Here is a 26,043-nt window from a genome sequence, read left to right on the forward strand (position 1 = left end):
GGATTTAGGAAGTGAGGGGGAGGGGGGACGGTGGAAGTGGATTGGAGAGAGGGGTGGGGGGCGTGGAGACGAGAATTTAGGCAGCTAGGATGGGGGAAAGGAGAGGGGGGAGTGTTTTGGAGGAAGAGAGGGTGGGATGGGAGGGGGAAGTGCTGGAAAGAAGGAAGTGTTAAAAAATGAGAGGCTGGTGGCCTAAATTTCCCTCTCGATACCCACTTTGGAAAAAAATAAAATCTCACCGAAACTTAGCTTTGGATATTTGGAGAGGTCCACCTCGCAGACGGCTCAAAAACTGCATATAGCGTCCCTTCCAAATGTTCTTCTTCGCGTGTAGTACGGTTCGGATATGTACGGGGATCATTTCACGAAAAGATGCCAAAATTTCCGTGCCAAGCTGGTCTCGGGCGAGAATCAGGTAGTGTCATCGGACCATTAAGACTGCACGAAATAAAAATCCTCAGGATGGTGGAACAAAGCATCGAATTTTGTAAATTTCCACGATTTAATTAAGGTTGCATCTACCTCGAGGTTTTAGATATTTGGAGAGGTCCACCTCGCACGCAGCACAAAAACTGCACATAGCGTTTCATCCAACTCTTTTTCTTCATATGTAGTACGTCTTGGAAATATACGAAGATCATTTCATGCAAAGATGCTTCCAGCTTCGGTTTCTAGGTGGTCTCGAGCGAGATTCAGATATTACAGAGGTTCAGAAATTGGTGCCTTCCCAGCTAAAACAATTTACGATTCCTGAAAAACTGAAAACCTCACCGTCCATTTTTCCGGGACACAATGCTTTTTTACTATTGAACCAGCTGACGTCTTATCGAAGAATGAGTATTACCTGGTTTACCGACCACGCCAATCAACGGCAGATTAATTACGATTGATCAGCAAAATGACAAGATAGCGAAGGCAAGACTGAAAAGCTAAGTTACCTGAGCCCAATTTTAAATAAAAATTAAATTCTTCAATGAGTAATTAGCTTCCCACGAGCAATTTTACTGGTAAATTCCGTCTGAGGGCAAGAAAAAGGTTAAGAATTTTCAGGAGAGATTCAGGTAGTGTCATGGGACAATTAAGACTGCGCAAAACAAAAATTCTCGTGGTAATGGAAGAACACACCGACTTTTGTCATTTTCCACGCTTTACTCAAACTTGCATCGGCCTAGATTTCAACGTACAACCATCATTCGCAAGGTAACTTTCAGGATCCTCCAGGTAATCATCATGATTGAAAAAATCACACAAAATTAAACATATTACATTGTTTATTGAAATTCTCAGTTCCAGTTCAATACTGAAGCTAATCCCTGTGAGACAGTCAGGCTGATGTCTGATTATTTACGATGTATAAAGGCATCATTTCACTATCATTTTGATCATATGTACTCACAATTTTATGGTGCAGGACAGATGAACAGGAAATGTACACTGTAGATAAGGGTCGGAGAATAAAGAACTCGGTGAAACATCATTCGTCCTAATTGAACACGGAGAGTCGACTCAGAAATAATGGAGAAACCTAATCGAGAGATGAAGAAAAAATGTATTGAGTAAGGACATGGCCAGCAGAAACTTTTTATGCCATGCACCCATTTACGCATTGCAGCGAACATACGCATAAGTGGTATCTTGCGAGGACAATGTGGACCTAAACCTTGATTCCGCTTCTACTTTTAAGCATGGATCAATTTTAGTTGCCATCATATCGCCCAGATTCCTTGCTTTTTGTGTAAAAATTCACAAAAAGTAACTCTGTTGTCTGTAAAGGTAAATATTTTTCTTAAATTGTTTTTTTTTTCTCTTCCCTTATATTGGCAGTTAATCTATGTTACATGTATTAGATATTTGCTGCTTATTTTTCCAGCCTTTATATCAACTCACCAACCTGTCTGTTTGTTTGTCTGTTTGTCTGGTACAAATCTTGTAACTCAAATTTGACTCACTTCCTGTGAAGCAAAAACGCTGAAATTTTGCACACTTCTTCATTTCCGATGACAATGCATGAAAATATAACTTTTTCTCTCCAACCCCCCTTTAACCACCCCCCAGTCAACCTATAGCCCCCCAAAACATGTTTTTGATCTAAGAAGTTCCAAATGGTCGATTTTCGTGTTTTGCGACCACAGTAAAAGTTATCCACCATAAAATTTCCCATCTTTTGACAATTTAAAAGCATAGGGGTGGCATTTTGAAACATAGGGGGCTTACCATTCACTGAAAATTTAATAAATATAGTGACTTTTTTAATACGTCACTTTTGGTTTTTCGGGGTCACTGAGTTTTTTTTGCTTTGTGTCATATATAAACGTTGCTCATCCCCTGTAATCTAAATATAAAGGCTGGTTTTTAAAAAAAAAAATTTTATAAGAGCTTATTCTGTATTGCTTGAGTGCAGTGAACTTTAATGATGAAGAGCCACCCCATATTTCCATTGCAAGTACAGAAAAGTGGTGTTTTATGGTGACTGCATTATCTGCATTCAAGCTATTTCGTATTTTTTTTTACATACGTAATCAGGTTTCTCCAACGCAAGTTGTAATTTCATTTGTTCAACTCACAGTCATGATGGGCGTCGCGGGTTCGTTTCGTGCCCATTACTTTCTCAGATGAAGTTATCCAAAATCTCGCTTAACAAATTTTTTATGTATATTCTTTGGGCGCCACAAATTGATGACCTCCCATCTAAATAGAACTTCCCTTCCCATGATTAAGAATCCTTCCCTTGGAATACGAACCGTCCGAGTTTAGAAACTGACCTGGGGAAAGGATAAATGATAGATTGCACTGAAACCAATCCAAGCTTTGTTTCACAATGTTAGTAAGTAGTTCAGGATAAGTAAGTAGGAGAATTAAAATAAATTAAAGGTAAACAAAATGTAGCACCTACCTTGAGTAGACGCAAAAGTATGCACGTAGTACATATACATGCAGTATCTACTCTTGGCTAACACACGGTAGACATGTCATCGTGTAAAATGCTAAAATATCACATTAAACCTCATTCCTGATGTAATAATCTTGGTTAATAGAGGATAAAGAAATTGTGCGATCGTGTACGAGTATATCGTATATCCATTCTTCTAATAGATCTGGCAGTATCACATGGCTATCAAACCCTGAGATAAAAAACTAAAAATTCAATGAATATTTCATCATGACTTCTCGAGAAAGGAGTATTAGTATGGAAGAGTAAGCTTGTTAGTTGCCATTTAAATTTCTCCATTTATTTTTTATCTAGAATAACCACCTAATTTTGTAAATCTCATGTAGTTCCTCATTGTACAGCATGGAATACCCATGGGATCCCATTTTGGAGGTCCTCTCTCAACGATCTTCTTAAAAGTGTCTGCATAGTTTAGTCATTTATTTTCTTTGATTCATATAATTTACTTTGGGGTAAAGGAAAATGAATAAAAAGAATCGATAGAGGCAATGGAGACTGAGAGTTCTACTCACAATTTTTCGGCAACCCACTTGGTTGAAATGCGTTTTGAAGAAAACCTGTCCATATATTTCACGATCAATTCCATACCATCAGCACATATTTCTCGAATGCAAAAGATAATTCCGTAATTCTCCTCCGATAGGCTTCTAGCGCGTGTATTGGGTACGATATATTTTGCACCATCAATTTTAAAACTGGTGTGCTCTTCATCTGTTATATTTAGATTACCGCTGACTAGAACTCATGCCAAATAAAGCCGCAAACCTGTTCAGGGTTAATCACCATTTGAATTTAAGAATCAAATCTCTCGTTCGTTACCCCATGTACCATGAACGAGCCACGGAATAGGGAAACATTTTCAGCAGAGCTGGGCGAACGCACTCATCGCGGCATTATAAATGCAATCGATTAAAAAAAAAACTATATTATACACGTTCTTCTATACATTTTCGAAAATTCCATAAGGAACACAATTTGCTACATGTCTTTTTCACATAATATAAATCATGCGCATCCATATTTCATGCCAAGATAATTTTAACCACGAAAACACTCTTGAGATTGCAAATTTTGAAAGATTCCTCTTCCTGTGGGATTATTAATTGTTAGTGATTCGTGCATGTAACAGAACAAAAATTAAAAATTATTTTTTTTTCGAAATTACACGAAGTCAAGTAATACCGAGGTTCTCTTTCTAATTACCTGCCATCAAAAATCTAAAAATGATAATGCAGATATGAAGCCAAGATTAAAAAATGAAGATGATTTTTGCCTATTACAAATATAAGTAAGTACTTGACGCGAACTAATGGATGAAATTGGCGGTCTAATCTCCAGTTCACTCTGGAAAACTACGTAATTGCATTACTATTAATTTTAATAAAGGAGTGGACACCAACCTGACGTAAATTAAGATCCGGTGATCCATCAGTAAAAAAAAGCGTTGCATTCCTCTCAGTCAATTGAGGTCGAGCATGCCTAATAACTCATTGTCCACAATACATCCCAGAGGACGATACAAGATGATCAACCCAGACTCGATCATCCAAACGTAGGCCAGTTTGGTGAGGATCTAGCTGACCTGGTGAGGAGGGCGAGATGGATTTGTAAATAAGTTGATGATATTTGGCTGCTCCACTCCGTCCCCTTGAATTGATCCCATTCGCGGTCCCTCAAAACAACGCGCGTGACTCATATATCTTCGGGAGCCACTGGAGAATGTTCCGCAACCTAAAAACGATTATTGGAAAATTTCCATGAAATCCCCAAGGGGCCGACCAGTCTGATGGAATGAGGATGATGATTGGAACCAGTCTCTCAATTTATTGCTCGCATTCCACAGGCATAGAACGCCCCAAAATACTAGACGCTGGCATGTTTGCAAGAGTAGCAATCGCAGCAACATAATGGCAAGAGTAAAACAATTCAGGGTAAAGAGTTGGGGTTGTAAGTTCTCTAGTAAAATTTTATGATGCGAGGAAAATTATTAGCTATGAGTGATAAATTATCTGTTACGAGTATAATAAGCTTGAAGTAAATAAAAAATGAACCATGAGTTGCAAGCAAGGAACATAGGCGGACTTGAGGGGGAGGGCACGTAACCCCCCTCCCCCCAAACCCTTAAAAAATAGACAAGATTTTTAATACGGCCCCGTGATCATTACTTTCGTTTCGTTTTGTGTTACGGAGTATGGAGATAAAGAGTCTATTTCGTACATTAATTGTTGCTGCTGCTCTTAATACCAAGTACGAGAAGATCGTTGGCCTTTCAGACCGTAGGCGGATCCAGGGGGGTACACTGGGGCACGTGACCCCACCAGTGGCGCCGACTCCATGGGGCTTGGGGGGGGGGGCCGAGCCCCCTCAATAATTCGCTATGGATGTTGGGAAAAAAGTTTCAGGCTTGTCGATTTTCCCCGGAGTGTCCAGATATCGAGATTAGAGTTCTCAGTGCTCTAATGTTGATCATATGACTCTTCTAAAATGTTTAAAAAACTTAAAACTCACTACTTACAAAATTTCCCGGGGAAAGATCCCCGGTTTGGACCCCCCCAATATTTTTTGTAAGTCGGCGTCCCTGGACCCCACCCCCCAAGACCCCTAAAAAATATGCAAGATTTTTAATACGGTCCCATTATCGTTGCGTTCGTTTTGTATTACGAGGTATCCTTGTGTCCCCCCCCCTCCAAAACAAAATCCTGGATACGGCCTTGCTTGTGCCCTCCCCCCAGAAAGAAATCCTGGATCCGCCCGTTTCAGACCCATTTGCCCATTCCCCTTCCCCCAGAAAAAAATCCTGTATCCGCCCATGGCAAAGAATCTTATTTTTCTACGAGGCAATTCAATTAAAGTTTACTAAAAAATAACAGCTTACTATGCAATGAAAATAAATATGTGGCAGTGCAGACTAATCATTCATATCATTTTTTGTGCAATTCTCTTTTTACCGAGGTAATCTGTAACCAAAATACTCGTGGAAGATTTTGTGTTTTCACTTCAGCTTTTCAATCTCAAAGAATGTACAATGAAGTTTAACTTGCATCTTTCTTTTAATCATAGGGTTAAATCCAATTGAAACTAAATTATATAAGCGCAGGAATTTTAATAGAGGAAATAGTCTATGACTCTCTTGCAAACGATTTAATCAAGTTCTCGAGTCCAATGCTTACAATCGTTATGGATGCCGCTACTTTAGTCAAACGATGAACGTGCGTAATTATAACAATCAATTTCTCACTTCTATATTGCGAATTCGCAAATACCTCTCCAGCGAGAATAATTTATGGGTGCTTGCTTACCTTTCCAAAATCTCATTTTTTCCGGAACACACAGCCGCTTGAATGCTTACTTACTGTTGAACCATCTGACCTGTTACAGGAGAACGAGTATTACGTGGTTTACCGACCGCGCCAATCACCTGCAGATTAATCTCGATTGATTAGCAAGATGCCAAGATAGCGAAGGCATGAATGAAAATCTAAGTTACCCAAGCCCCATTTTAAATAAAAATTAAATTCTGCAATCAGTAGTTAGCTTCTCGCGGGCAATTTTCGTACACATAAATTCCATCTGAAGGCAAGGAAAAAAGACTGAGAATTTTCAGACCCCAATTCACAACTTTTACTTTTTACGCCCTTACTGAGATTTAGCTAGCTAACCCAGAAATAACTTTCCCTCTCACCGACTCACGAGATAGCATCAAATTCTCTCGCGTCTCCTCTCCGACGCAGACACCTGTTGATTCTTGGAGGGGAACAGGTACTCGCAGGGAAAGGGAAAAAAATAAAACATGATAACAATCATTTCCTTTTCTATCAAAATATATTTTGTGCACATGAATTCTCACACTCTTACTTTTTCTTCATTGGTTAACAATCACCACTGTAATGTAATAAATACTTGTCATAAATACAAGATGTGTATACATAATTTTATCTCTCTATATATTTATAATAACGTATTATAAAGACAGTTTTTTTGAGGTCGACTGTACCACTCGTAGTGGTGATAACGTCACAGATCACACATCACTGCTGTCTTTAACAAAAATATTACAATTTACAATTTTAACAACTTTTTGTAAACACTGCCGGAGGAGGTACGCTGTCGAACCCGATTTCTCGATTGATGAACAAGTGAGGGAACATCTTAAGCAACGAGAGCACATCAGCGACCTGCCTTCCTAGGCCTGTTCATTCTTTGGAGTTGCATTATCTTATCTACAGTTGACAACAATGAGGACAGTGAATATTTAAAAACAGAGATTGAGAAGAAACAAGGTCACTTTACTATTTAACAATATGCTACAAACTTGTACGTGAACATATTGAAATGAATATCTACAAAAGGTTTCATTGTTAACGCTAAGGGTTCCCCTCCAAGTGAAATGGTGGGGTGGGGAAGATGTTTGGGGCGGGGAGGATTTTTTCAAAGGGGAAACAAGATGCTGAGGTGAAGGAGGCAGGGATTCACGTGGGTGATGGGATGGGTGGATAATGGACACACTCTTCATCACGGTGACACTAAACGTACTCTTCACATCATTTGTCTTTTTTCCAACCCGAAACCTCACACTTCCACGTCACCTCCCGCAAAAGCACTGCAACATCACAAAAAATAAGTCTTTCTCTTGTGTTTTAAAAGAAGTTTACATTCTAAAAATATATTTATATGCATGAATATACACTTGAAATTTGTTGAAAACCCGCACTCACGAGGACACAAGGATCTAGAAAATAACGCGTCAATAAACCTCACAGGTGAGAAAAAAATAGCGTTTTTTCCATGCCTTGTTTCAACATCAGTCCTTCCTCTTTCTTTGAGATACGAAAACAAGAGTTAAAGGCGGTAAGATGTACTTCAATAAACCGCACAACACGTCACTCGGGAATAGAAACAATTTTCTTTTCTTTCAAAGAGCAGTCAAAAAGTTATGAACACTTTCCCCCTTTCCTCCCACCCGAGCGATAGCTTACCGATCACAACACGTTCACATTTTCCCCACAGCCCCATTAACAAATGACTACAAAATAAACAAGTGGGCGGATAAACGTGTCCTCTCCAAAAGATGATAACGACCACAACTACGTCCGTATCCTCACTGAGGGAGAGAGAACACCTAAAACATACAAGAGCCCTCCTCCCCATCTCCTCCCAAAAACTTTGCGGCGAAGACACTTGGCTGAGAAAGGCAACTTCATATGCGCTTTGAGTGAAAGGGTCGAATCCTTTCGGAAAGACCGGAGAGTCTCTTCAAAAAAATCACACTCACGTTATCAAAAACTTTCAATCACTCTCAGAGGTTCTGGTGCTGCTGCTGGAAGGACTCGAGGTGTTTGTTGAGTTCCCGGTGCAGGTGCTCCGGGAGGACACCGACATTGGTGAACAACGACCGAAGGACGTTCAGTTCCTCGTTCAGGAGTTCGATCCTCTTCTGCAACCTCTCGTTCTCCCTCACCAGAAGCTTAACCTTCTCCTCCGTCTCCCGAGACCGCATCTTCGCCTTCTCACGAGACTTCCGCACCGCGATGTTGTTCCTCTCCCTTCTCCGGCGGTACTCGTCGCTGGACTTGTCGATCCTCTTGCCGCCACCACCACCGCCAGACGAAGAGGACGAGGACGAGCTCCGCTTGCCCAGGAGGCCGCCCTTCGCCATGGGCTTACCGTGGGCATGGTGCTCGCCCGCCCCCGGGACCGTCGAGGGCGTGAGCGTGGTGAACGTGGGGCCCCCGAAACCATTGGGGGAGGCGGCGGCATAGGCCGAGGGGGAGGACGGGGACGGGGTCGGCGGGTGGTGCTGCGGCTGCTGCTGCGACGGCGCGTAGGCCCGGAAGTCCTGCGGGTCTATCGGCTCCTCCTTGATGGGCACTGAGGGCGACTCCGCCCCCCGCCTGGGACCGCCTCCGTTGTAGTTGGCCCCGGAGTGCACGGGCTGAGGCATGTAGGCGAGGGTGGAAGCGGCGGACTGCGCGGGGGCTCTTTGAGGGAAGGACACCACCACAGGGTTCGAACCCCCGCCCGGCGACGAAGCCACGGAACAAGGCGACGAGGCCGCCGAGGACGAGGCGGAGGACGGGGCGGCGGCAGAGGCCGACGCTGGGGGCGACGAGGTGGGTGTCGGGGGCGGCGGGGACGAGGAGGACTGCTGCTGGTTCGTGGGGGGCGAACTGGACTGGGCGGTCCGCAGCTGGTGCTGCTGGGGATGGTGCGGGTGGAGGTGGTGAGGATGGTGGTGATTGTGGTGGTGGACGGCGGTGGCCTTACCGGGGGCGCTCAGGATGTCCGTGAAGAGACCGTCGCCGAACTGGCTGTCGTCGATGAGGTTCTGGAGGTCGAGCGATATCTCCGGGGTGTTGAGGTCGGCCAAGTCCCCGCCACCGCCGGCCAGGCCGTCCGCATAGGCGGCCAGCACCACGGGCTTGGGCTTCAGCCCGTTGCCCGTCACCACGACACCGTAGGACTGGTGGTGGTGGTGTTGGTGGTGGTTATGTTGGGGGTGGGGCTGACTGTTTTGGAGGTGGTGGTGGTGCTGCTGGGTGTGGTGAGCGAGGTGATGGTGCTGGGGATGCTGCTGGTGATTGAGGTGCTGGATATGCTGCTGCTGGTGGCCCAGCGGGTGGTGGTGTCCGTTGCCAAGAGCCTTCTTACCGGCACCCACGGCAGCGGACGCCTCGGCGGCGTTAGTGTCATACATTTGAGGTGATTCCATCACGGCGCCGAAATAGCATGCTGGCGGACCAGGAGATGGGCACCCGGGCTCCACGCCAGGGACGGACTCCTCTTCCCACTCTTCGGAGAAGGCACCTGATGTACTCTCCCCACCGGTCAGAGTCCAAGTGTTGATTACCGATGAGTTCCCTTCCCTCTGGGAGAAATGTCCCCGCACCGCGTAATCCGTGAGGGCGGCCGTCTTTGAGAGTGTCCGCGCGCCTGGCGTGCGGACAACCGGAGGACAATTCAGGAGCGCCTCGCCCCCTTGCGGGCGGAGAGACGAAAAGTGGGCGTAGGAGGGAATAGCGGGCGCACTTGGTAAACTCCCTTTCCCAAAGGCACTTGAAGAGTAAAAGCACTTTCACTCGCAGAAAACACGCTACGAAGAGGGAAGAGATGAAAGTCCAAGCTCCAACTAGGGGAGTCGCTGAGGACGGACGATAAGAAACACCCGCGCAACAAGAGGGAGAGTATGATACGAAAAAGGGAGGGAGGACTGTCGGTTTTCCTCGGGAACCAACCTTCCACTCCGACTCCTTAACGCTGTCTGATTATCTGACGCAAGACCAACCAGGAAAAACACACCGTCACCCGACCGCAGCGCCAACTCAAGTTTGTAGTCCTCCGCCGCGGAGTGATATTCTCTCCGAAAGTTATCGTAATATATGACTGTTTCTTCATGTCATTTCATTTTATGTCTTTTATTTTATAATTTATACTCTTATATAATTATTTTTGAACACCCAGTCATCATTTTTAAATCTTTAAATTTTGCATCGAGAACTACCCAATGCCAATGGTGAATCTCATCTTGTGACGTTTTATGTGACGTACGTATCCTTCTTCCTAGTCACATGCGTGCTGGAATTCGTGGTTATCTGTCTTGAAGGATGTATGTTTTCTACCACAATTTTGAACAGAAATGGCTAATTAACCATTTAGTATATATAACGAATCGAAGATTTTTTACATGCCCCGCAATGTACAATATCACTCACGACAAAAAATTAAACGGCGTAAAAGAATGATAATATGATGACAACGTATAGTAATACTAAAATTACCCTTCGGACGTGCCATATCTTAGCTTTGTCGCTTAGTTTTTTTCCCCGAAGAAACATATACAACCTCTGGCATTACAATTTTTTCTCACAATACATTTCTCTTTCATTGGCATTCTCAAGGGGCGAACTCAGTTAACTTATAACAATCATTGAAAGTCCATTGCAATATTCTTCTACACTTTTCTTTGACAGCATTTTAAGAGGGATCAATTATTCTATTATGCGCGAAATGCGACAGCTAAATTTTGCTGTTTGATTGTTTAAGGAAAGAATTATATTTTATTTCGTTCGCTTGGCATGAAAATTTCAGTGTTTCCGATTTATTTCGCGTAATTTTCACTCGTGAAAGAACAATTTGCCGAAAAAGTACATCATGACCACCGCACTTCGTCTAGTTGCGCAATTCCCCTGCTATCCTCCGCTAGATAAATTTCACTTCGTGCGCCTTCGCCTCGAGCGCTCTGTGGCTCTGTCATAGAGTCTCCATCTGTTGTCGACAGTGTGAATCTCAAATTTGAAAGTTGTTTGTTCTTACGACTCGGTGTGAATATGCGTGTAATTAGTGCAAATATTTTGGATATGAGTTAAGGATACGATTCCTCATCTAAATGAATCTTCTGTGAAAGCTTACAATATTTTCTTAAGTTTCGCTCCGAACACTTAAACGCCACGTTTTTGTGTCTAGACCGACATTTAGAGTGGGTGTGTTTATCTTGTTTATCTTTCGTTTGGGGTGGAAGGTTCGAAGTTCAATGCAGGTAATTAGGAAACGAGTGAGTTGAAAGAATACGTTTCTAATTGGTATCCAGGATTGGCCAAAATGGAAATACCTCGCCTGGAGCCGTGCATTCCTTTACCTCTAGAGGATTCCGTTTTGGAAGATTTGGTGGACAAAGCTAAGGATTGGGCTATAATGAACGGTATGGCGTTAGAATTGTGTTTCTCCTATGATCATATCTGAAAAAAACTGGTTCATAATGAATGACATTCGTTTACACTCAGTGAGTTTGGAATCTACCTGCCAATTTCATAGGTATGCACATGCAAACCTTCATTTTAGGTGCCGGTATGAGATCGAAATTGAAATTCAGCAAAAATGAGCTACATTTTGCTCCATTTATGCTCTTACCCTCAACATTCCCCAAAAGGGAGTTTGAGAAAGCTGTTGCCATTCAGCCAATTCTCAATGAACTGATGCATAAAGTTGCTCATAGTTATGAATTCTTGTCTGAGAGTCTGAAAAGGTAATAAAAGAATACCATTATTATATATTATTTCCTGGGATATTCATAACACTTGAAAACTAAAGGTTTGCATGTTATTTATTGTAGCACAATTGAAGTGGACGACTTCACTAAACGACTCTTTCAGATTTATGAGACTGTTAGGAAGGAAGGCTTTACACAGGTCAGTGTTGTTGGAGACGGTATTATCCTTAGTATTTTTCCTATACCCAAATATTTTGTTCAACATTTCCATTGAAACACTGTTCTAGATTAATTTAATATTTATAAAGATGTCAAAAACTTAGCTTCCTCTCCTAATGAGGATATTTTTTCTATGATTCATTTACATTTAATAGGAAATTAAAGCTACCACAATGAGCAGACGCTCGCGTATTTGTTCATTTGATTTCTATTCTGGTATATGCACAAAAATTCAATGTCATTGTGCTAAAGTAATATTCCACCACAGCCATTGGTTGTGTAGGTAATGGAAGAATCTATTTGATTCAATGTTTTAGTTTTGTGTTAGGTATTCATATATGTGGAACTTGAATTCTTTAACTGCGCATATTCATAGATCTAATGATGATATTTCACATGATGTCCATGTTTTTTATTGCACTTTTTATTTTTTTTAAGTTCTCCATCGACTCAGTATAAGACCAATTGGTGGTAAAAAAATTTATGACTAGTATTTCACTGATAAAAAGAGGATCATATATAAATTCTATCACTTCATATTTTCTAAGCAAATTATACCAATCATAATCATCAATGATTCCTGAACTCATTTCATCCATAACTGTTCCTCTCAAGGCTAAATGTATCTGCTAATTTCCTCATGAAATTTGTTAGTCATTTTGCCACTTATAGCATAGCCAGTGCTCTAGTAATGCAGATACAGCTTTATAATTTCCTCTTTTGCTGTTGTTCTGAAGCCCATATCTCTTGGGTTGATTCGTTCTGATTTGATGTTGGAGTCAGACCCAGAGACTTGCATTGGAAAAGAATGTTGTCCGAAGATTGCGGTAAAAGAGCAGGATAAGGTCCTGTGCAATCCATATTGCTGCTGGAAGCAAGTTGAAGTCAATACAATAGCCTCCGGCTTTGGCTGGTTGGGGCCAGCTTCAAGAGTTATACAGAGGTAGTACATTTGCTATATCTTCCTGCTTTTTTCCTTTGGCTAGGCACTAGAGTTGTTCAAATTCTTCAAGATGCTGAATGTTATTTTTCAGGTGAAGTAATTTACGTGCACTAATATGTATTTTTTTAGAAATACCTAGTTTTATTTCTGAAAGCCTGGATCACATTAATTTATTACTTCTCTGGATAGCTTTGCAGGAACTACGAAAATGATCGCTCTGAAAGCTGAATGTGGCATTGCATTAAATTTTTGTAATGTTTGCACTTTTATTTACTATTTTATCAACTATTTAATGACATATCCAAAGACAGGAGAAAGAGTTATCCTCAATGATGAAGGAAGCAGAGGGATGTCTATTTTCCTAAGAATTCCATCTTAAGATGTCATTTTTGAGAGAGGAATGTAAAAACTGATCTTATAATTCAGGCTTTGAAATGAAATTTGTGTCATTACGATCTTAAAAGTGAGAGAGTCTTCATTTTCGTGTCATTGAGACCTCATTCCCTATACATGAATTAAAAAATGTCATGACTAAGTGCCACAATTGTTGAAAAGTAACTCCATAATGTGTGCATTCGTCACCAAATTAAATCATTCAGAGCAATGTATTAATTCTTTAAGTATAGTGTTACATGAGAAACTTATGTTTTCTTTCAGGACATAGTGTAAATGAAACAAGTAGCATCTTATGCTGGTAGTTGAGAAAAGTAGTGTCTGACGAAGGTAGTAGAAAAACACATGTAGCATCTTAAACAGGTGTCCATGTGTCTGATAAATCAATTTGCTCATTTATCCTGTTAGAACCAGAGTAGAAAGAAAGGGATATTGGTTATGATTGGACATGCTGGTATATTACATTTTTACACATTTACATATTACTACATACGTTGTGTCCAATAAAATAAAATTAGCTGTCTTGAGCTAATTGATTGTGTTTAAATGCCCCAAGTATGTATTTTATAGTCATGGTATATATATTCACTCATGGTTCTATACATATACACACCAAATATTTTTCAACAAAATTGACAAACTATCACTTGTTTTGCTGACCTATTACAGAAACAACCTTTAAGAAAACCTTGGAGTGCTATAGAATAAAATAAAATAACTTTGTTTTATTCCACACTTTAAGTTTTCATAAAGTGTGGAATTAAAAAAAAGTTATTTTTTTTTATTCTATAATGAAGCAATTCCACAAAATAACGTCTCATACTTGGAATGCTAATTTTCCACGTTAGAAATTTGGGGTGGAATTAAGCAAATATTGCTGATAATTTTAAGCTAAAATTATTACTGGACTTTGCTGCAGAAAATTTTGATACACTTACCTTTGTGATGCCATTGTAGTTATCCAAGGGACACCATCCCAAAATCATTCATCTGATTCAGCATTTCGAATTTTATTTTTTAGGGCGTCATTATTAACCATTGATCAAACTTTCTTGTCTTTCTGCCTCTTGTTGTTATGGAGCAAATCTCATGAGATGAGACAATATATACAGGAACATACAGCCCTCATTTTAATGTATTCTTCTGTAATCTTCCGCTACATTATTAGATATGTTTGAATTAAGTGTAACCAATTCAGTTATTGAGCATTGTGTGCTGGCTGTTGAAAGAGACGATTTGATGTTTGTCTCTCCCCCTTAATTTCTGTCAGTTAATCTGGTCCCCTTTTATTGAATTCAGCAGTCATTCTTTGTCATCAGATCTTAATTCTATTATATTTTTGGAAACATGATGTGAAAAATAGTTTGTGTTTTATTTTGCTGTGAAATGGACATCATTTAGCTCAAAGACTTTTGGTTTTGCCACATTAGTGGATGTGATAAGAAGTCTTGCACTTCATTGTTACTTCTGATGTTTTCTTTTCATTATGCTGCAAGTCCTCAGTAAGAGCCATCTCATTGTGGGAAAATTTATTCTGGGATATCAATCTACAGAAAATTTATTGCATACAATTTAATCGTCCCCATATTTTTTTTTTTACTCGCTATTAGTAATGCTGTTGTTTTCAATGTATGTGTTGTGCTCATGTGTTAATAATGTTTATCCTTAATTTGCCTTTCCAGATAGAGCTTATTGCTGCTGTTAGTGATCATATTGTACTGTTTGGATTGCAATTTTTTCATCTTGCCTTAATTCATGACATCCATTTGTATTGTTACATGCTTTAGATTGCTATGCAATGCTTCGAAATCATTATTCTCTTACATTAAGCATTGGTAATTCCTCTGTTTCATGTGTATGGTTAGCTAAGTTCATTTTTCACTGATGGGCTTCAACTTACAGAGAGGGGGTAACAGTGCTTGGTCAAATGGGAGTTTCCCCCTCAAAACTTGACTTCTTTCCAAAAATAATTTTCCTTTGTGGTGAGATTTTCATCATGTCTTGCTGGTTTTCCATTCACGTAAAAGCAAGTGTCTCAGTTTTACCCGTTATATTTGTGAGGTACTTATATTGTCATCTGTATAAAATTTTATAGAATATAGCTAAGAGCCTTGCATCTCAGAACTTTTGGCATAGTTAAGACATCTGCTTTTGATAAAAATTCATTATAAATCAATGATTTAGTTTAGATGGGGAAACTTTGTCGGGCCATTTTTTTGTTTAACTTGCTGAATGTCTGTTTTTGTGACGGAAGGCACCTGGATCATGAATGATCAACTGTTGATGCCAGAATTTTCAAGGTGAGAGTTTTATGACATGAAATATTTGAAGACCTTTTCCTGTTAGTTAATGTATAAAACATTTTAAATCAAGTTCATCCTTCATTTGAGTGTCAAAAATTTGCTAAACATTACCTCTTTCTTTGTGTGAATGTACTATAATTGAGATATTTGTTGCGCAGGTGATTTGGTGGAATTTGACTAAAACATTTTTAATGGTGTTGGAAAACATCCAAAATTATTATGTATTTGGTTGCAACCAACTTGTGGATACATAAATGGTTAGGATTGATAGTTCATCTTATGCTACTAAAGCTTCCATTATTTTCTATTGATTCACTATTAGATAAAATAAATAGATGATGGTGAAGCTCCTAATATGAGAAAGTATGCAAGGCTCTTCCTTTTTCATTTTGTGATAACTCATAAAAACTGTAATATCAACTAGGCATCCTCTTAATTTCCTGGGCTTCTATTTCTGAACTTAGGTACTGTGTCCATGTCAGAGCAATAGCTAAGTTTTAATAACTTATGATGTTCAGTCTGATCTCAGATTTTCAGTCAGTTCAAAGTTTCAATTCAGAGTTCAGTCAGATCTCAGATTCGCAATACATTGGCCAGTTATTTCACTGCCTCTTTTCTTATGCTATCTTGATGACTTTGTGCCGAGAAAATTTGTACTGTACCTTCTCCAGCTGATTCCTTAAGTGCCTCATGGTACTAAGTATTGCCCAAGATGCTTATCGCTGTGGGGTATGGGCTTTAAGTGGTGCTTGATGCATACTAAATACTGTGGTGTATTGCCCTTACCATTCACATTGGTGAGCCGCGAATAAGTCTTCTGTGTATGGTCACATTGACCTCAGCCTGGTGTTAAGTAATGAGCCTCAGAAAGAGATATAGGATTGTATGGTAAGCCTCGTTTAGGTTCTCTTTGTTTGCTCCCCCCTCCATCTCCTGGAGCATGTATTCACGGACAACCTAATGAAGGCTGGTCGAGTGTCTATTGCTAAGGTGTGAGATTGGTTCTGCACTTGCGTCATTGACATCCCAAACTAAGTACGTACCCCCAGGTATCATCTCCCACTCTGTGGTTTTCAGGTCCTCATTTACTGTTTGCAGTATCTGTATGGACTTCCTTGGCCTGGGTGCAGGTAGGACCCATCTCCTAAACCAACTCCTGTTAAAGCATCAGCAACTGGAGCCAGGTAGGTTGTCCTTGTGTTGTTACTGCCCTGATGCATCTGGCAAATGTAAAGTCATGTGTGGGGGCAAAGCTGTGAGTTCCTGGTTGAAAATTCTTGTCCTGGTCATCTGTATCTAAAACCCACTCTTATTAGAGTCTCTTCTATGCAACCAATTTGATTTTGTATTGATAGTCATTATGGATAAGTGGTGCATATATTTTGGGATCATTGCCTCCATATTTGCCCCATCTATGGCGTAAGCACAATACTTTGTTGGTGGTAATCTTCCTAGGACCATAAACTGGAGTTCATCCAATTCACACCTGGAAACTACTTAATGAAGGTGCTCCTCTTAACCACCCCAATCAAGTGCCCTCCCAGATGATATTTCATGGCACTGCTCTGTCAAGAAGATTATGTTTTTCTTGTGGGTTTCCATCTTCCTTGGTCTCCTCTTGACTGCTACAGTCATCTGAACGTTTGCTGTGTTAGTTTGTTTTCATAAGTTGGAGACAACTTTTCCCATGGTAGAGGTCAAGGTATGGAATCCACTCCATTTCGCTAGTAATTCTCCTATTGATGTCTCACAAGTTATCAAACTTGATGCTCCCAATGCCATTGGACAGTGGGGAGACTTGCATGTTACATATTGCCTTCCTGTTCCAAATGTAAGAGGTCCTGTTTTTAAGTCAGTTTCCTAATTTGGTCCCGTTTGTTGGTTAAAGAGGAAATGGGCAAATGATTCTGAGCAACATATGCATGAAGTGAAGTCTTGTATCGTAAATTTTCTCTTTTATGGCATCTACCTCTAGTGCCATCTCTGTCTGCATTGATTCGCACTTACATTATTGGGGCATTTTTGTTTACCATCTTGGTTCACATCCCTCATATTGTGTGGAAACTATGAGTGCCTTGAGTAGAACAGGGTTAAAAGGTTGGGTGTGTGTTGTGGTTAGTGTCTCTAGTTTTTTTTTGCAATTAGTATTTAGACGTGCATGATATGGAAATGTCCCAGTGTATGCTTCAGTTTTTCTTCATATTAAAGTCATATTTTGTGCTTGTAGTATTGGAATGAAATATTATGCATGAATTTGATTCCATTATGAACCAGATTTTTTGCTTGCTAAGTTATGATGCTGAGTTGCTAAAAATTACTCTCTTAATGACTTCATTTTTCATCAGTGAAATCAACCTATTTGCCACTTACACTTCACCTTACGTTGTCATCAAGTAAGTTTTGTGTTCTTCCTATTGCATGGTTTTCCTAGTGTGAGTGTTCTCAGAAATAATAAGTCGAAAGTGTATTCTTTATGTAAATATGGCTTTCCGTCATCACTGTGACTCCTAAAGTCTAACTGCTTATCATTTTGCTGATACAGCAGTGGGTCCCTTATGCTGCCCTTTGCCTTCTGTTGTTTTTTGCATTTAATACATGAATAGCTTTCCTCAGTATTTTGTTTTGTGTTAGATCTTCCAAAGCGCCTCAAATGGCTGGTGACTATCATGAGTAAGTCACATATGTAGCAAACTTGAGTAATTTCTGTGGAAGGGTTTATAATAAAAATGAAATACAATATGTTGTCATTTTATTTTTAATCTAAGAGGTTTTTCAGAGAATTTTCTTAATGAAATTTGATAATCATCCTTCATGATGGTATCAAAATAAGAAGTTTGTAAGTAACTGTATTTAATTTGTCCCCAGCCCTTTCTATTAAGTTGCTGATATAATGGAGTTAAAGTTATCAAATCCTTATGTTTTTGTATTAATTTTATAGGCATGTGTTGTGAGGTGTTTGGGAGATTAACATAGATAGACAAGGATATTAATTGGTGCAATCTTTTTATTCTCTCTTGGTTTACATTGGTGAAGAAATAGGCTACCGCTTAGGATTAATTCTTGAAGTCTTATGCTTTATTTTTATGTGGTGGAGGTTTTCTTTTTTTTCTCTTTTGTGAATGTAGATTTGATGTTGAGTTGCATACTCAAAATTCACTAATGATAAGGCACATTTAAATATCCTTCAGGTACAGAAAATATAAACTAACTTTGCTTACAGATTTGAGAAGTATTTGCCTTCTCGTAGGAAATGTTAAAAGTCACACACTTTTTATGAAGAGCCGTATTTTATGCTTTGTTGCCATGTCAATAGATTTGAGATATAATAGTCTTCCAGATTCATCATTGAAACTCTTTAAATTTTAATACTTGTCCTCTTGACAGTTTTTTTCACTTTGTTTTGGTTGAATTTCAATGTGTTTTATTTATATGCTCTGATATCAGTAAATAAACAGATGGTTAAGATGGTGTTTTTTATATCTGCGACTTGACTCCGAAGTGTTGAATCTGTTGGATCACTAGATGTTGGGCTTGGAGAAAGATAACATCAATATTTGGTTGCCTTTCCTCTGTTTGCAAATATGTAATTTGTTCTTACAACTTGCCCACAGTGATTCAGTGGATCAAAGAAATGTGTTCCCTTACCCTTGTGACCGAGCAATAGAAAAATGAAAAATTTAAACAGGGACCTGAGAGATCTTAAGTGATTAAAACAGCTTGTTGTATTTTCACAGTGCAATACAATTTTGTCAGAGTAGGTACCTGTTTACATTTTAACATTAGGACAATATGAGTATTGAATACACAGGTCATTGGGTATAACTATTCTTGTGATGATTGGTATCATCCTGAGGTGTGGACTGATTTTATGTGGTTGATGTAAATAATTTTTATGCAAAATCCATTTTTCCAATCCCTAAGTTTAATAAATATGGTTGAATAAATGTTGACGTTCCATAATTGGCTCTGTAAAAACATTTCCTCCATTTGAATATGTAATGTTGCCTTAAATTTAATTTGTTGGCCAAAATGTGGATTTCCTGGCTGGTCTGGGGTTGCCTTTGCCTGGGGATTAAAACTTATTATTCTAGTAGTTGATACCCTTAGTGTATTTGTTTGAACCCTTCTGGTCAATATATTGAGTATACTTGACACATTCTGTTTAAAACAATTCCTACTTGCAATTTATATTACATGTATTAATGCTTGTTATGATTTATGAGCATGAGAATTAGATTTGTCTGCTAATTCTATAAAAGAGTGAGAATATATAGTTACCTACTATGGTACACACTTTCTCTATATATGTCTGTGTTATGTTTGCTCGTCACTTAATAATAGAAGTAAAAGTAAAAAGTAATAGCTCAATGTAATTTGCTGTAGTCATTAGTATGTTTTCATCACGACATCATGACTAGTCCACTTATAGATGTAACTTATACACTGTTGCTGCCTTCATATTTATGCATGTCTCTTGTGTTCTGCATTTTATACCAACATTGTGAAAGTCTGGGATCAGAGGAAGAGTTAGTAGTTTGGCAAAAGAGCAAATATTTGCTTGAGTTGAAAATACTGTAGAATACTAAGTGATTTCAGCGATGAATTATTTAATTTTGATCATTCCACATCAACTCGATGTAAAAAATGTGTGTTTTCAATGCTACCCTATCCTATGCAGAGAATTTAATTACTTGAAAGTAATGAAATGGTGCCAATTTGCTGAGTTTTTGATTGATTTATTAAAAAGTACTAGTCACCAATAATCAGGAATTTTGTGAAATTTGTCTGAGTCTAACTGTAGATATACATAACTATAAAAACCATTTGTGAAGGGATAAACCATTTAAACATGTATTTTTGATAAGGAGATGAATAGAGCTTTAAACTGGTATTCCACATTGCTTCAGTTCAAGGTTCCATTTGTTCCCCTTTTCAAATATTTTGTGTAAATTCTTTATATAGGTATATGCATTACAAAAAGTGTTATAGTCATCTACCCAGTGGTGGATATGCTCAATTTTCACAAAATTTCCCATCTTTGGTCTCCTGTGCCTTTTTCATTACTAGTAAACTGTGCAGATTGGATTTTTTCATTACTTAAATTCAGTATGTCAAATTGGAAAGGAATCAGAATGTATTGGGTGGAGTAATAAGGTTGGGTAGGTTGAATTTGCATGGAATAACTCATACACACAATATTTGAGAGACACATAGGTAATTGGCTTTTTAGTAATGCTGGTTATCTCTTTTAGGCATTAAAATTCAGTTCTTCATCAGCTTTCAAGTTTTATTTTTATTTCCTTTTGAAACTATTGCAGCACTTCATGTACTTTATGAAGAACATATGTTATGACCCCTCCTAATTCCATTAACTTCCGTGACTTCAATTGTCACCACCAGATCATGTTCAAACTTTGGAGTGTGATAGAAAATGAAATCGTAAGACATGCTTGTTTTTTGCTAGTGTTTTCAATGGGCCTTTATTTTTTTTTAGATATTATCAATAGAAATTACCAGTAAAACCACAACATTTTTACAACTGTCGGTACAACAATGCCCCATTAACAATACCCCATTCACATTTACAGTGACTCTTCTTCGGTTGCTAGGATCGAGGAAGAGTACAGAAGAGACAGCATTTTCATTATATTGCAGTATTTTGTGTCGTGGGTTGCATAAATAAATGTGTTTTACTCATTCTTTCTATTGATCAAATCTCAACCCAAGAACCACTGGATGCTTGAACAAAAACTCATACCTTTTAAAATTTCATTTTCCATCAAACTTCGAAGTTTGAATGTGATTTGATGGTGACACTTTGGAACCTTCCTTGGTTGGCATGTAAAATTGATTTTCATGTTGCCCACTTGCTCTTTCTGATATGTATTGAAATTTTTCCGTCAAAATGGTGTTCTTACTTTGTCATAGGTTTTATGTAGTCTTTGATCTGTCATCAATTACTGAAATCATTATAAAAGGGGATCGGGTTAGATCGGGTGTGTGGTGGCTAGAGTGTTGGCTTCCCACCCGGTGGGCCCGGGTTCAAATCCCGGCAGCAGCAGAGAATTTTCAGAGACTGCCCGATCCCTGCTTGAATGTTGAGTGGAGGACATTTCAAGCGTAACACTTCGTCCGTCGAATGGGACGTTAAGCCGTGGTCCCCTTGGCGCCTTTCGTTAAGAGCAGGCTAATGCCGACGCCAGGTTTCTCTCCACCCTTCCTTACCTACCCTTCCCTCATGGCGCAAATGACCTCAGCTGTCGGTCGCCTCCTCCAAATACCATACCATTCATTATAAAACCTGGTCCTTTCATAGAGCCGCTCGTACTGTGAGAGAGGTTAGCCTTGAAAAGAAATGAGGTTTCATCTTCTCTTTTCTTATTGGATATTGGCAATTTTTTAAAGTAATCTTGGAGACTCATTCCCAAATAAGAGAGTATTTAATTGTGTGCAGAATTTAGGATGGTATAATTCTTTGGGCTTGCTCAACATGGTTTTGGATTTCTGTGTCTTTTCATGCAAAATTACATCTCTGCCATTGTGAGTCATCATTGTTATCTTAGTATATCAATGATTTTTGCGGTCATTTTTAATCCTTTGATATGTGTATGTTTGATTGAGTAGTGCAGTCATTAATTCAAACTCCTTGGGTTCACTTTATAAATTGAGATGAGAAAAACATTGGACATCATGTGATATCTTCATTCTGGAATATGATTCAAGTTCCTAAAAAAAAGTGCAATGCTGACATATAGTATTTTCATAATTATACTCTATTAAAAACATTTCAGGTTTTGATTCACATCCAAGGAGTGAGCACCAGGCACTAATCTGAAAGTTGGAGGAAAATATAAATAATGTTTCATTTTTGTAAAGATGCCTTTTTCTCTCTCTTTTGACCTTTCAGAGCGTCAGTTTAGGCCTCTTACGATCCGACTATCTTCACAATTGTGCCACTGATAATATAAAGCAGGTTGAGATCAATACGATTGCATCAAGCTTTGCTGGTATAAGTGTGCAAATCACAGACATGAATAGGTAGGAAAATTATTTTGATAATACTTGAGGGAAGAGTGTGAACACTCTGCAATATTATACTATTCATCAATGGCTATGCTGTACTCTGATTCTCATTCTCATTACCCTTTCTTTGTGCATGTGTTTAGAAAACTCTGATTTTTGCCTTGGTACTCTTTAACTAGGTAGTTAATATCTGTTGGGCCAAGAAACCCTTTCTTAATTCTTCTTTATGTACAAGCATGGCTCAATATTACTCTAATTGTGTTATCATTTCATTCCTTCAAAGTCAAAAAGTAGAACTCCCCAATTTTCCATTTTGGGATATCCTGCTTTTTTATTATTATTATGTATGTGGTAGTAGTATTATTATAATTATACTCATAGTTTGTATGTAATATAACAATGCCTTATCATCAGTTAAATTTCTTTTACAAAGCTTCTAGCATGGTCTGTTCATCAGCTCTGTCGTCCAACTTTGAAATTAAATTTTTGTGAAAATCTTGGAGTGAAGTTATTTTATAAAAAATGTTTTTGCTGGCATAAAAGAATGTTTTAATTTTTTGTGGCTGTTGATTGCTTGAAATATATTATCATGATTATCATTTTCTTGAGCTTTAAATAATTCATTCAGACATTATCCTGTTGTTTTATATCCATTCATTCATAGTTTGAAATGAGAAAATTATCAAAATTCACACACTGGCCAGTTTTGGTACATTACCTTAATGATTCTTAATGTGAAACTATTTCCTCTTGGTGTCCTGGTCCATATTCTTACTGTAATGGGCTATTAATGGCTGTAAAATAGGTACACAGAGGGCCTGCATCTAGCCTCTTGGGAATTTACTTTATGTCTACCAAATGGATTGGTTAATTTCTATCACATTTGTTTTGGTGGCCCTTTTAACTCAGTGAATTGCTTTTCGCATGCATGTCTTAATCTTTGAATCTGTTTTAATATTTTGAAGGCACTTAATTTTTATGCTTCGTTCATCCGTGGAGTGATACTCATGTTGTCTTTGCATGCTCACTTTACAATTATGGGGTTACCAGATATTCATCATGTCAGATGTGGTCGCCTAAACTTGAAGACATGATACTTGGGGGTAGCACTTGGGGAAATAAAAGTGTGAAAGGCATTGCAAATGTAAGAATCTGTATTTGCATGTATTTTTAATTGCCATTCGACATTCGCAAAAATGGGAAATTATTTTTCAGTAAGCACAACACCAGTAATTTGTTGGTGTATAAAGTCTCATGCAAAAGATTAATCCCACCTTAAAATTTAGTCATGAGAGCTCTGGAAGTATAAGTTTTCTTTAGCCTGAATTTATATAAAAAACTTCAATTTATTAAAATAGACTATTTGAGAAGTTTGTGGTATACAAGTCTGAAAAAGAATCAAGTTTCAGAACATGTCTAGGATTTTCTGAATGCCTGGTAACCCTCACAGTTATCATTGTTTGCAAATTTATTTATTTACTTAAGACTTGTAGTAATATTTTGTGAGGAAGTGTGCATGACATGTCCATAAAGTTTCCATGACCTTAATTTTTTTTCTGTTTCTTTCTGTTAACTTGTCTTAAAGCCTCTCCTTAAAAGTTATAACATCATGTCCACTTCTCAGGTAGAGGTACGCACATCTTGAAATAAAATGCCAATGAATGTTTATACCATTTAGTTTTGGTGCTCTTTAAGCTCTTAATATTAATTAAGCTTTGGGGAGTTCATATTCTGCCTCAAATCCTTTTATAGATCTGTTTTTAGTTTCATGTTTCTTGACTATGAAATGAGAATGTTAAAAAGGTTTTGGTAAATGTAAAGACACAAATCAGTTTCATTTTCACCAGATTTATCAGTTGATTTCAGATTGATCAGAAAGTTCTGAACACGTTACGGTCCGCTCCTGCAAAAGTATTGTTTGCGCATCCAGCAGTAGTGGTCTGGTCACGTATTTTTATGTGTTTTTGCATTGTGATTAGTGACTCCCCTCTATGAAACTATTTTGGACTACTTGGACCAAGTTCTTGTTCTTACAAATAATATACATTTAAAAAATTTGTTTATAGTAAAACTATGTATTTAAAATTATGCGTCAGTTCTCAAGTTGTGGTATTTCAATTGAATACTTGTAGCTTCCCCTCAAAAATTTAAAAAATGGCTGCTTCAAGGGCTAGTCAAATGTATAGGGTGCTGGACCAAGAAGTGTTAAAAGGAACTAAATCAGATCATTTTATTCTAGCATATTGAACTATGACTGTATCAATTTCATTAGTTTTCAGTACCTACTGGTATTAGATTTTTATCGGGCAATCAAAGGAAGATTGGGAGGTGTCATACTATGTCCTTTTGGGAATAGCATGATATTTTTGAATAGTCAGGTATAACTCTTGAACAAATTATCTATTTGACAAGCCTGTTCTGTTTACTAAACCAAATTCTACATGTTTCATTTATCTTAGATTAATTGGTTAACATGGTTGTTTTCTCTCACTCTTTGTGAATCTATTTCTTCTTGCATCTTCTGATTAAAGAACAGCACATATCTGCACGCTGCCACCATCTTTTCATCATAATTGTTATATTGTATTTTTCCATCTTTCATAAAAGCTTCTTTAGATATAATGGTGTGTATATCTCATAAAATTTTATCATTCAAGTATAAATTTAACCAGGATGTGATGTTTATCATTTGTGTGCCATTGTTTCCTTAGTGATCTCTTTTATTTTATTTTTTATGCATACTAATAAATAGCTAAATTACAGGATTAGTCATTTTATAAGAGCAATTAGTGTGGTGATTGAAATAAAATGTTATGTGTAATATGGAAAGAAAATATGCACGTAAAATGCTACTCCTGGTCAATTAAATAATCAATTGTCATGCAGTGCACTATATATTCTGATTATTTAAATGCCCAGTGACATGCTCAATGCTTTTTTGTCCCAACTGCAATCGTTTTTTTGGAAGTCGGGTTTTTTTTCCCTTAAAAAAAATATTTTTTTTTCTTTTGAAAAGGGACTCTGCGTGAATTTTCTTTCCTTTTTGTTGTTGTGATTTGGTTGATGGCACTTTCCTTAATGGCGCATGGTGGGAAAGTGGTAAGGGATGCAGCTGATTTTAATTTCACTCTCTTGAGGCCGTTTTGCACGGGTCACATTTGTTTGTCATTGCACAGGTTTGCACTGAAAATATGTACTTTTAAAATTGTAAGAATGCAAGCTCAGAACG

General features: G+C 38.4%; 2 protein-coding genes across 3 annotated transcripts in view; one reads left to right on the plus strand and one right to left on the minus strand.

Moving 5' to 3' along the window:
- Positions 1-6,753: 6,753 nt before the first annotated feature.
- Positions 6,754-10,224, minus strand: LOC124156279 (CCAAT/enhancer-binding protein alpha). The gene has a single exon (XM_046530725.1). The coding sequence runs from the start codon at positions 9,657-9,659 to the stop codon at positions 8,247-8,249; it is 1,413 nt and encodes a 470-aa protein (XP_046386681.1). The 5' UTR covers positions 9,660-10,224; the 3' UTR covers positions 6,754-8,246.
- Positions 10,225-11,210: 986 nt separating this feature from the next.
- LOC124156278 (glutathione synthetase-like) overlaps positions 11,211-26,043 on the plus strand; it is a 32,306-nt gene continuing 17,473 nt past the window's right edge. Inside the window, exons 1-5 of one of the 2 annotated variants that reach the window (XM_046530723.1) lie at positions 11,211-11,427; positions 11,535-11,645; positions 11,786-11,969; positions 12,057-12,132; positions 12,890-13,095. In XM_046530723.1, the coding sequence (XP_046386679.1) occupies positions 11,546-11,645; positions 11,786-11,969; positions 12,057-12,132; positions 12,890-13,095 (566 nt within the window). In that variant the 5' untranslated portion in view covers positions 11,211-11,427; positions 11,535-11,545. Of the gene's footprint in view, positions 11,646-11,785; positions 11,970-12,056; positions 12,133-12,889; positions 13,096-22,698; positions 22,830-26,043 lie in introns of both variants that reach the window. The other variant, XM_046530724.1, reaches the window with a different exon arrangement.

The sequence above is a fragment of the Ischnura elegans genome, chromosome 3 (assembly GCF_921293095.1).
Source record: "Ischnura elegans chromosome 3, ioIscEleg1.1, whole genome shotgun sequence".
NCBI lineage: Eukaryota > Metazoa > Arthropoda > Insecta > Odonata > Coenagrionidae > Ischnura > Ischnura elegans.

Bases quoted from the DNA above. Each gene is read 5' to 3' on its own strand.
- LOC124156279 (XM_046530725.1), bottom strand. From the start codon at position 9,659: ATGGAATCACCTCAAATGTATGACACTAACGCCGCCGAGGCGTCCGCT.